The sequence below is a fragment of the Tachypleus tridentatus genome, chromosome 9 (assembly GCF_004210375.1).
Source record: "Tachypleus tridentatus isolate NWPU-2018 chromosome 9, ASM421037v1, whole genome shotgun sequence".
NCBI lineage: Eukaryota > Metazoa > Arthropoda > Merostomata > Xiphosura > Limulidae > Tachypleus > Tachypleus tridentatus.
The window spans coordinates 30920966-30933523 of record NC_134833.1 but is presented as its reverse complement, the minus strand read 5'-3'; the positions used below and the strand labels follow the sequence as shown (position 1 = coordinate 30933523).

At 34.2% G+C, this 12558-nt stretch overlaps 1 protein-coding gene across 11 annotated transcripts in view; it reads left to right on the top strand.

The window, feature by feature from the left end:
* The window catches only part of LOC143224973 (uncharacterized), a 73467-nt gene that overhangs the window by 10366 nt on the left and 50543 nt on the right, over positions 1–12558 (top strand). For 4 of the 11 annotated variants that reach the window (XR_013013540.1, XR_013013543.1, XR_013013549.1 and 1 more), the window contains exon 1: positions 5375–5524. The exons of 1 other annotated variant lie outside the window; for it this stretch is intronic. Coding sequence is in view for 1 of the 10 variants with exons in the window: in XM_076453540.1 (XP_076309655.1) it covers positions 5517–5524; positions 11411–11566 (164 nt within the window). In the remaining 9 variants the exon portion in view is untranslated. 6 more of the 11 variants (XM_076453540.1, XR_013013538.1, XR_013013541.1 and 3 more) reach the window with 6 other exon arrangements.

Here is a 12558-nt window from a genome sequence, read left to right as displayed (position 1 = left end):
GTGATCAAACAGCATAATAGTATATTTTTTGTTTGACTTATGTCAAAAATTACCAGTATTGTGTAAGATGCCCAACAGAGGACGCCTCAAAAAGAAAACATTGATATTTTTGTTATTTAAATTTTGTAAAATCCTATTAAGTACACGCTGTTACAAGAATAATTGTTTGTCCAACGAGGATTATTATTATACCAATGGTTATGCAACACAGCTAATCTACAATAAGTTTATTGCTTGCTCCCGGTTGTGGTTTTGAAAATAACACGAGTTTTAAAAACATTACGTTCCACTCGACGTCTGTTTTACAAGTTCACTATGTTGAAGGATGAAATACGAACTGTTTTTAATATTGAAAAATACCCAAAAAAACTACTTCTCCGCGTTGTTGTTTGCTTTTCAACAGCTCAACAAGTAATCTACTGGACTTAAGGCGCTAAAAGTCGAGTTTCAGTACCTGTAATGGATACTTCATAAATTGGTTTGGTTTGCTTTGAATTTCACCCAAAGCAAGAGGTGTATATTTGGACTTTTCTTACAGCAAAACCACAGCTCACTATCTGTTGAATCCACCGACAGGAATCGAACCCCCTGATTTTAACATTGTAAATCCATAGACCAGCTGTGCCAGCTGTACACAAGAGCTAGCTGTCCCTAATTTATCATTGTAAGACTAGAGGGAAGACAACTAATCATTACCATCTACCGTCAACTCTTAGGCTACTCTTTTACCAACGAATAGTGACATTGACCATTACATTATAACGCTCCCACATCTTAAAGGGCGAACATATTTGGTTTGACGGAGATTCGAACCCTCGATCCTCAGATTACGAGTCGAGTGCCTTGACACTTCATAAATAATCTATCGTGTACTTTCGTGTTGAATAACAAACAAAGACTCGTTATCATTGCGATGTCAGAGAATCGGGCTTAGTTTAGGCCTATTGTATACAATTAAAACTATACATATAACAGAATCACTTATCTAAAACGAAAACCTTTTTTTTTTCCTTCGTGACCAATTAAGTAGATACCATTAATACACAACAACGTCACTTAGATGGTTCCCAATAAAACATTCTAATCTGTATATATACATATGTATATATTTAAAGAGCGTACTAATTAGCTATACTCATTTATAGGTTACGGTCTAAACACCAAAATAATGGAAAGCCCAATAGGCCTAGGTTGGTTTTTTATGATGGTAGCTTGCTTTGATCAGAAGACGATATTGTTATAATTATTCATTTTGAATTTTTTACAAACGTATATTTCCCACCAGTATCATTTGTGTGTTACAGCAGGTTAACAAAAAAATTACTTTTTCGGTTTTTGTCTTCAGTTAGTCACAGCAAGTGTCAAAACAGATTTTATCCTGAGTTTCCTCTAGTCAGTTATTAAATATTTATTTTAAATATCAGGCAGCCAATAACAGGCAGGCCAGGATTGTTAACTGAAATGGTATTTTAAACATTTTTTTCAATGGGTCATCAGACATTTGCAATACTATACAGTATTTCTTTGTATACCAGTGCCTATGTAATGCTAACTTCTGGGAATGTCCAACAACATAACAGTAAAAAGTTTGAATTTTTTTCTTTCTTCTGCTTCTTTCTTATTACACGACAACCGAAAACTAAAAAATCAAAACGATGGGGTCAAACAAGTTTACTGAGGAGTATGAACTTTCATAAGTATTAGTAATGATTAGCAACAAAAAACCATGATTCTATTGTAAACGATGTTATCATTACTCATTAAAGTTAGGCCCGTAATAGCCAGGTGGTTAAAATACTCGACGAGTAATCTGTGGATAGCGGGTTCGAATTCCCATCAAATCAAACATGGTCGCCCTTTCAGCCGTGGGAACGTTATAATGTGCAGTCAATCCCACTATTCGTTGGTAAAAGAGTTGTCCAAGAGTTGACGGTGGGTGGTTATGACTAGCTGCCTTCCCTCTAGTCTTACACTGCTAAATTAGGGACGGCGAGCGCAGATAGCCCTGGCGTAGCTTTGGGCGAAATTCAAAACAAACCAAACATACAGAGATATATATAATTTATTCCAAATGAGTTTAATTTCTCTTATTTTTCTCTGTTAACATTCTATTACACTGTGAGCCTGTTCTTAAGTTTAATATATTTATAGTATTAAGTATGATGAAGCCTAACCCTAAAGAACCAAAGCAAAAAACGTACAAAATTTAAAATGTTAATTTATCTTTTTTATCGAATATAGGCCGTACTAAACAAAAGCTTAACTAATATATGTCGGTTGGTTGTGCACAGTAAATATGCAAGCAGGTTTTATCCTTTCCACACTAAAGTGTGTACTTTTAGTTTTCTTTGTGTATTTTTTTTTTTTTTGTATTGCAATTTAAAATATCATTCATATAATGTATATATGTTTGTTTGCATGTCCGTTAGAGGGCATAAATGAACCTTGTGTTATTTTTTTCATTTTTTTATGATGGAAGATTATAGGCGATCTTGAAATCATGTAATTGTCTTATTATTTTATGCTTACATAAAACGTTATGAAGACAAGAAAACTTTTATAAACTAGGAAACATGCCAAATTCATCTCACGTGCGTGCAAAGGGGTCATTTCTTAATTCATTACTTCATCTATTTTTCATTTTTCTATGTTAATCAGTTATTTATTATAGTTTTCAATTTTAGGGATACTACTACTAACAATAAATGTCATATATATTTGGCATGAACAAAGTTATCAGGCAGATTTGCTTCAGACTATTTGAAACCATAAAAACAAAGAAGTTGAAAAAAAGCCCAGTAGTAAACTAAATTAATTTAACTTCATTCCTTATAAAATATGTAACAAGAATGCACCAAAGCGTGTTTGTTTGTTTTCGAATTTTGCGCAAAACTTCACGAGGGCTATCTACGATAGCCGTCCCAAATTTAACAGTGTAAGACTAGAGGGAAGGCAGCTAGTCATTACCACCCACCACCAACTGTTGGGTTACTCTTTTATAAACGAACATTGGGATTGACTGTCCCATTATAACACCCCCATGGATGAAAGGGCAAGCATGCTTGGTGTGACAGGGATTCGACCCCGTCTTGACCCTCAGATTGCGAGTCGAGGGCCCTAACCACCTGGCCAGGCCAAGTCTATGATAAAACAAAGCTACACACGTGAAAAATCTTAAATTATTCAAATTCGCTATTATATTATATTCACAGTAGTATATTGTTTAGCCTCGTTATGCTCACATAGGTTATTTAACTTTGACACATATAATTCAAGCCACCTCAACACGTGTTGCTCAGGTATTTTGGGATGTTATGAGAAATACTGTATGAAAACGCTTTTCTGTTAAAAACTCAATCACACCAAATATGCTCGTCCTTTCAGCCATGGAGGCGTTATAATGTACAATCAATCCCACTATTCGTTGGTAAAAGAATAGCCCAAAGGTCGGCGGTGGGTAGTGATGACTAGCTACCTTCCCTCTTGTATTACACTACTAAATTAGGGACAACTGGCGCAGACAGCCCTCGTGTAGCTTTTGTAGAAATTCAAAACAAACTTTTAAAAGCTAATTAAAACTTGATTTGGCTTTAGGGTAAATGAAGAGGAAATTCTGCCCTTCTTCAACTTTTCTTAAGATATAATTTATTTGTCCGTTAATAATATTGTATAAGCTCAAATATAATAACGGTCCAAAAGAAATTGTAGTTAATAGTTGTCACGTTTCTCAAATGACTTTTCATAATCATCTTAATTACACATGCAGTAGTCTATCCAGATAGCGTAAATGTTTGTTTCTATTGGTCCCATTGATCTCAACTTGATGTCGCACACGATTCTCTTCTGGGTAATATCGGTGAGACACTACTCGAATACCAACTGTTAACAAGTTTTAGTCACAAATCTTGTCACATCTTTTTCTGGTTACTTAATACTAATTCCCTTTATATTACCTTGTTTTGATATTATTACTTTTAGGTTAATTTTCCCAATCGTTCTTTTCTAGGAAGTTTTATTGATGTATTTTGATAAACGTTTTGAAGAGAGAAATACCACTATGCGAAGTTACGTCATAACTTCGAGCACAACTAGTCAGTGTCTTGCATTAAAATTTAAGACATTTAATATTAAGATGTATTAATTATATTTCCATCCTTTAAGAAGGAAACTAAATGATTAATCCATTAAAATAAAGGAGAGAAACCGAATTTGAGTCTTTTCTGTTTTTGAAATTTCTTTTAAGTAAAATATGATAATAAAATTGAGTTACTTTTAAAGACCATTTTTTTCTTTTAAGGTATGTTCATAGCTAACCCTAAAATCGTTACAGTCACGGCCTCCACAAGATTTCCGTGTTTTAATCTCGGTTTGGAAAGGTATTCTAAAAGTACAACAATATTTGCTTTGTTAAATACCACATATATTTCTTAAAACTGAATAAATCTGATTATAGTATGATTCAGACACTTTCAGATATTAAGGATATTGTGAAAGGTAAACATTTACGTGTCTTACGTGTAACAAACAAAGTAAGCCCGAGTAATTACGTCGATTTTTGAAAAACGTTTTGCCTACCGTAATACTCCAGTTATTTTACTAGGCATCACTTGTGGTGTTTGAAGTTTAGAAATAGGATTTTTTTTTGACAATCAGTATTTTTAAACTGGGAATGCTATAAAGTGTGTATTACAAGATTCGTGAATTTAAATCGACATTTCTTTCACACGCATCAAAATAAAACTCATAACGAACACTCGCAATTTCCTCCATTCTAACCACCCGCACCAAGGTTATTACTTTTGACCTCGCATCACAAACAGCCTCAATACTAACAACTATAGAAAATCGAACTCAAACTAAAATTCCTGGCAATGGCTCCGCCCTGCGGCAGAAGTTTGTTTTTTCAGCCAATCCGCGAGGCACTTCTTGCTGCCTACGGCTCCAAGGGTGGTGATACGAAGTTATTATGCAGAGCAGCGATAAACGTGATGTGCGCAAGCGCGGGAGATAATCTGCAGTTGAGGCAGTTTATTGTACAGTCAAGTGACAGTAAAATCTGCCTAGATGCCAATTAAGTGTTAGTGAATGATGGGGGAGGGAGAGAGGGGAAACGATAATTCTTTGACTAGCAATGTTATTTTGTGGTCTACTTGAGTCAAGAAGAACGCATGGTGTAATGAATGAAAAAAAAAAGTTTTTATGAAATAATGTTGCAGCCGGTATACGGACAAGACATAAATGTGTGAGCACAGAAACAGTGACACGAACTTCTTCCAGCCACACGGTATGTGTGCCCACTAACCGATTGTGAATTGGCCGCCATGTTGGTCGCGTCAAGGTCGTTTCTTGGCTGGCTGTTTTGATGAAGGTGAGTGGAAGTTACTGTGATAACAGATTGATGGTTAAGCTATATGTAGCAGCCAAACGAAAATGACCAAACCATGATCGTAGCACTTTTATGTTCTCTTTTAACTAAAGCAGCTTTAAACTAGAAATCAATATGTAAGATTCTAAAAATGATTAGGTAAGCAATCATTCATATTTATTGTTTTAAACTACAGTCCAGTAAATAAACAAGTTTTGATTATTTATACAATTTAACTCGTAATTTTCTTTTCCTTGAATACTTTGCTGTATCCTTGTTGAGTGACCAGAAACCCCTCAATCCAAACTGTGTGTATAAAGATACAACGTGGTTTTCTGTTCAGTTTGGGCAAGTATATTTGGTGGGCTTTAATGATTTGTAGTAATTTATAACTTGAGGAGAAAGCCTTTTTTTTTTTTAAAGGAAAGGAGGAGAGACATGTTATATTTCATGTCGTTCGTTTTGCCTGATTCCAAGCGCTTGTTGCCACATTTGTTTAACTATGGTAAGCGTGGGGAACATAATGTTTCCCATATGTGAAAATTATTTTAAATGTAATCGTTTTAAACTTTCAAAAACAGAAGTTTCGTTTTCTTTATTAATTGGTCCAGTTACAAAATGTATTGAAGGATATGAAGTCTGAAAAACGAAATAAACCGCTTTCGTTAGCTGTAAATGTTTTTAATATTTTTTGTTTTATTAACTGTATTTTGTATTCGTTTCCCTACAACGAGATTGGTAAGTTTGATTTATGCATTTTTTTTATATAATTAAGTATAGTGATTTATTACAAATGCATTTGATGGCCTTTTTTAAATTCTAAATTGCATAGTTTGTCTTGGGTTGTGAATTCTTATTTTATCCGAATGAAGGTCGTTTACCCTGTTTTGTATCTACGCGCATGTCCACCCGCGCAAGAATTCAGTCTTTCGAAACAAATCTTCCCCTTACAGTCTTTGCAAATCACGTGTCGACATTTGTGTGAACGTTCAGAATGAACGAAGAGTTTGTGACTATCACGAGGCCTTAACTTCACTGGAGACTTGACAGTGTGTTATCCGCTTTGTTCTGAAGTTAAACTCATGGCCTAGCGCGTAAGGCGTGCGACTCGTAATCCGAGGGTCGCGGGTTCGCGCCCGCGTTGCGCTAAACATGCTCGCCCTCCCAGCCGTGGGTGTGTATAATGTGACGGTCAATCCCACTATTCGTTGGTAAAAGAGTAGCCCAAGAGTTGGCGGTGGGTGGTGATGACTAGCTGCCTTCCCTCTAGTCTTACACTGCTAAATTAGGGACGGCTAGCACTGATAGCCCTCGAGTAGCTTTGTGCGAAATTCCAAAAAAACAAACAAACTGAAGTTAAACTCACATTTGTGTAACAGTAGTTTATTATTTTTAGTACAGGAATACTTTGAACTAGAATACAATTTCGACAAGGTTTACATTTATAGTGAAGGTAAAGATGGCGCTTAATGCTTATATCTGAAGCTTCAGATATAAATATTGTTTTGTTTGATTTTGAAGGCTGTCATAAAAACAAAGCACGTTTGCACATAATATAATGTTAGAGTAGTTTCATAAGAAAATCAGCACAGCATTATATCCTTTTTTTTCTACTTAGGAAATTATACAAAATACCGAAGCAATTCCTTATAGGTGTGTTTTAAAAAGAGGGAATGCCATAAAATGTTAATAATTTATCGACAGTTTTATTTTACGTTCGGTAGTTGTACTGCAGAGAGCTGAAGGTATTAAGATAGGAGTACAGTTCTTGTATATTTTCTAAAGCACTGGTTGAAATGTTATACTATATTTGAGAACTTGCGTTAATTTTAAACTTTTCTGTATTCACCCAAAGTTTATTACAATGTTAGTACAGGTCACGTTTCTGTTGTGGATATCAAACGTATGTAATACGGAAAGAACAGCAACTGTTTGTGACAAAAAAAAAAAAAAAAAAAGCCGTCCATTACAGTTTACTACTCATGAATACCTATGCAATCTTTGTATCGCACATACAGACCACTATGAAATACAATTTCAGACTTTCAGTATTGGTGTGATGATTATAATTATTTATTATATTATTGTCAACGTTTATGAGACCGCGTAACACGAGATAAACCGCGGTGTGCAGTTAGTTGAACGTCGTGGATTCTGTGTTCTACATTTTACGAGGGTTAGGATGAGGCATTTGCATCAAAGCCACGCAGTTCGTTCGTAGCTATTTTTGTTATTCATGAATAAAGGTCCCCAAGCACGTTTTATCTTGTGGAATATACAGAACAAACACGTTACTATTACATTTGTATACTAGCAATTTTTATGGAGTGCCAAAATAACATTAAGAGCTAAGTATCTTTAACTTGCATCAGTTTAACACTGGAATCTCGTAACACCAATGCGTGGTCCTATTTGTTCTTTGTTTAGTCGCTATACTTACAAAGCATACCAGGTGTATTATAGTTGCTCTAAAAGCAGTTGCGAATACAAAAGTTATTTAAGGTTTAGTTAGAGGACTTCCATCAAATTGGTAACAATATGAACAAAGACGTTTTTTTAACATGCTTTGTTTTCAAGCGAGAAAGACGAACTTCACAAAATGTTATCTTAGGGTTTAGCAAAAATATTTGCTTACCATAAACTGTGTATGATAAATTTAAACTCGGACACAGTTATATGAGAATAGGTTTATATAGGTTATCAACAGCTTGAAAATCCTTAGTTTTCTGTTTTTTAATGAGTACCATTCGTTTGAGAATATAAGGCACTCTCTTACAGTACCGGATAATTATATATAGCAATAGTACATTGTTCTCTCATATTATTGCCTACTGTACTGGGATATTACATTTATAACTTATGTATTCGCTTTAATACAATTATTATCAGTTCCATTAATCAAACCCATTTTGTGTTTTACATTATTATATTAGTAATTGACGGAAGTACATATCTAAATATGAAAACCACTACCACGTTTTCTAATTGTTAGACAATATTCGTAATAGGAAACGACAGGTGACGTAGGCTGGTACGCAGATATGTTGTAATTTGTGAATGGTGTTATTTGTTTTGTCTGGTTTGTCAATTTTAATAAAGTTTAAGGTGTTTCGTGTCCATCTTCCAAAGGAATCTCTTGTGTTTCCGCTTCCATTTTATTATATTTGCCGTAAGTTTCCCTGTTTTGTCCTTTAATTCTTTTGAGAATTGCTCATAAATGTATAAAATTTGTGATTTGTCTTTCGTTTCTTGTAATATCAGTTTTTACCATTTGTGTGTACAGCTTGTTTGAACTATAATATTGTCTTCTGTGTACTAATTGTACGTTTTGATCACATTCAAATTGTTGATAGTAGGGATGCTTCTTATTGAATCAAGATTAAATGTGATTAGATCGACATAACTGTTAGTCTTTGAACATTTATCTTCAAGAGTGAGTGATAAATTGATATTGATATGAAGTCCCTCTACAAAAATAATATTGTTATTAGAGAAAATTGTAGAATTTGACTCCTAGAAACTAGACTTTAACAGTGACTCGGTTTACTATCGTCTCAGCAATATTTTATTTACATTATCTGACGTGTGTATTTTGTACTTGTCATAGAGCAAGAATGTAGTTGGCGGAACGCTACAGCACTTAAAATCCAGAAATGGAAATTAGACTATCCTTGTGATTTCTGTAATTTAATGATCGCGTCGACCGTGTGACAAATCTTGTCAGGGAGCCGGCGCTATAAAATTTAGTAACCCACCATTGTTATAAATAAAAATATTGGAATTTCAAACTTGCCAAACAAAAATGCAAAGAAAAACGATTCGGTGTATTTCAAGAAATTCTTATTACAAACTTTCTACCAGTTCACTGCCTGAACTTCGTGTTTTTGCTTGTCAGTTTTACAACGTTCCGCGAGGGGGGGGGAGAGGTAAAAAGGCAGAACTCCTTCATTTCCCATGTAAAATGTATTAATAGAATTTCCATAATGCAGTATATTTGTTCACATTTTACGTGATTTGTATAGTACGATGGTATTGAAACCTACCGATAATTATAGGGGCAACAATCTAGGCTTAAAGTTCATCGCACTGTTAAAGATCTTAGGTCAATATCAGCACTGTCCTAAACAATCTTTTTTAGTTGTTGTAACAAATGCTTCTTATAACTTTCTTTGCCCCAAATATGATATAGAAAAGGTTACTTTCGGCTGTCTCTTTGTTTTTTCCTTTGTCTTACAATCACGACTCGCCATCTCTTAAGTTGATGTTTCTTTGCATGAGAGGCTGTTGTTCCCTAACTTTGAAATTATAAAATTTTGTCCAGTTTGATAAATAAATACGTTCGTGTTTTTTGTTGCTGTTGTTTTAAGTGTAACGTGCAATCAGTCATTTTAATAGGTTTAATATTAGGTTTTAAACATAGCGGGCAGTCGTTCAGTTACAGTTGAAAATGGGTCAAAGTAAAGATTTATGGACACGTCTGCTCTTGTAGATTTTAGCAGTTATGTGCAACAGTTACATTTTGAATAACAGTTGTCAATTTATTAGTGTTTCAGCGAGAAATAACCAACTAGCTATAATTCGCATTTTACTTTATTGTTTTTTATAATAACTGTATGTCTTAGTGCAAGGCTACACAGTGCCTATCACGAGGAATCGAACTCTGGTTTATAGCGTTCAAGTTTTTATCCACCAGCCGTTTTAAAGTAAGATCGCAGCCATTAAGTTCTCTCCCCTGAGTAGTATCTAGCATCACGATGAAATAATGAACTTTCATCGAATCGGTTGCATTTTGTCATTTTGCGGACCCCCACGAAAATACTCTTAGGGTCAGCAATAAGCTTGGGGATTTATAACGCTAGAAGTCAAGGTTTGATCCGGTGGTGGACATTGAGCAGACAACCCATTCTACAGCTTTGCGCTTAAAATAAAAACAAGCAATCAAATTCTTAATGGCAATTGTGAATACAATATCAAAATACCAAAGTTTCAAGAAAAACGATTCGGTACAAAAGTGCCCTGGCCCGGCATGGCCAGGTGGATTAAGGCGTTCGCTCGTATCGTGTAGCTTTGCCCGAAATTAAAACAAACAAACAGAAGTATCTAAGTATTAAATACAATGTTTCTTTCAGATTGCACCATGATTTATTCTTTTACTCAAAAACGTAGGTTATATGTCCAAAAAGTAGCGTTGCAAATAATAACGCAGACGAAACAGACGCCGTAAGTCTTAGCGGCAACAGTTCTCTTGTAACAATAGTTCAATATTTTTCACTTTCACTGTGGGTTCTTTCAAACTATTAATGTTGCAACTTAGGTATAAGTTTTCGTAAAGTATTTAATCATAGCTGGAGTAGTTTTTAAGCTGTGCTTGTATGATCATACGTAAAATTTATTTGTATAATTTCAGTTGAGAATTTAACCGAAAAATGCATCATTTTTCATATTTTACATCAATATGTCAATGCATGCGGTTAGAAATACGTTTGAATAGCATTTTAATGTAATTTTTATTACCGACTTCTATCTGTAGATGGCAGCAGTGCACTTAAAGTAAACGTTTATAAAAAAACCCAAAAAAAAACAAAACTTGCAGTGCTTATGTTAAACCATTTGAGAAACAAAAATTTTATTTACCTCAGTAACTAGTTAAGAAATCTTGCATATTAGTATGCTACTAATTAACAAATAATTGTGCCTGTTTAATATTTTAAATTTTAACATATATTTTGTAATTACAATGTATAATCATTTTAAAATGTAAGTTAACTATTTCTGAAAAAAAACACTATATATTAATAAGGCTGAACTCCGTCACGCAACAATTACATCATTAATACTTCTCGTAAATATATTGTAAGAAAACACGAAGTGATTTTCCTTATTTACAAAGTATTTCCCATGGTTAGCAGAGTGTAGGTGGCTAATCGTTTACTAAAAACCAGCAAATAAACTTAAATTACTGAAAAAATCATGTGTATACCATTAAATGATAACATTTGGACAATTTTGATTTAGTACGCTTTAAATCCATGCGCGTTCTTGCAGATTATGCTTGACCGGTGGTTTGAATAAGAGGGCTGTCAGTTACACACCACGCTTTTGTCTATTTCCATTTTCTTTTTGTTTGGGATTAATTATTCGGCTACTTTGTGGTTGCGTGAACAAACCTCAAGATGTAAGGATTCATAAGGTTGTATTCTGGTAAGTTCGTTTTAGTTTTCTTATGTCAAAATATACAAGTTCGCATCAGGTTTTCGACATTATCACGGAGTGTTTTGCTGTCTAAAGCTTAAACAGCCAGTGCGCTCTGGTACGTCTCCCCCCAATAAACTGTTGCTGTCATAATCTCTATATAACGTGTGAAACACACACAGTAATGTTCTTACACTGATTTATCGCGAATAAGAAAATATCTATTGCGGTTAATTTGAAACTTAGCCCAAGAGTTGGCGGTGGGTGGTGATGACTAGCTGCCTTCCCTCTAGTCTTACACTGCTAAATTAGGGACGGCTAGCACAGATAGCTCTCGAGTAGCTTTGTGTGAAATTCAAAACAAACAAACAAAAAATTTGAAACTTACCTTTAGAACTGTTTTATAAAAGTACATACCCATGTGAGTGCACATAACATGGACCATGGTAATCCATTACCTATGAAAACTACTCATTCTGTTATCTTGTAATTCTACTAACAATGGTGGATATTTTCAGTTTTAATATATAAATAGAAAGCAACTCTAAGTGTATATTTTCTTCATCGTGTGTTCAACTTCTGAAAATGCATTTAATTAATGACAACTGAATCATTTGTTTTTGTGTGATTTCATAGCGTTTTTTATTCTAGTTTGTGAATATATTTTAATCACTAGCTGTTCACTTGATGACGTAGGCATTACCTGAGACACCTGTTATTTGAAACTTTAATTATATAGGGAACTTGTTGGTACTTTTTTACCCCTATCAATAAAATGTTTGCAAGGGTTAATTAAACTATTAGTGAAAATGGTTACATTTTATGAAGATGTACAAAGCAGAGTCCATTAAACAAATTGATACTACAATTTATATGTTAAGATTGTTTTCAAGTCCGCGTTAACCAGGCAGTTCACCATATCTTATTCTATACGTTTACACGTTAAAATATCAATGGCGCTGTGAAGTTAACCTCACTTCATTAATTGATATCCATTGTTT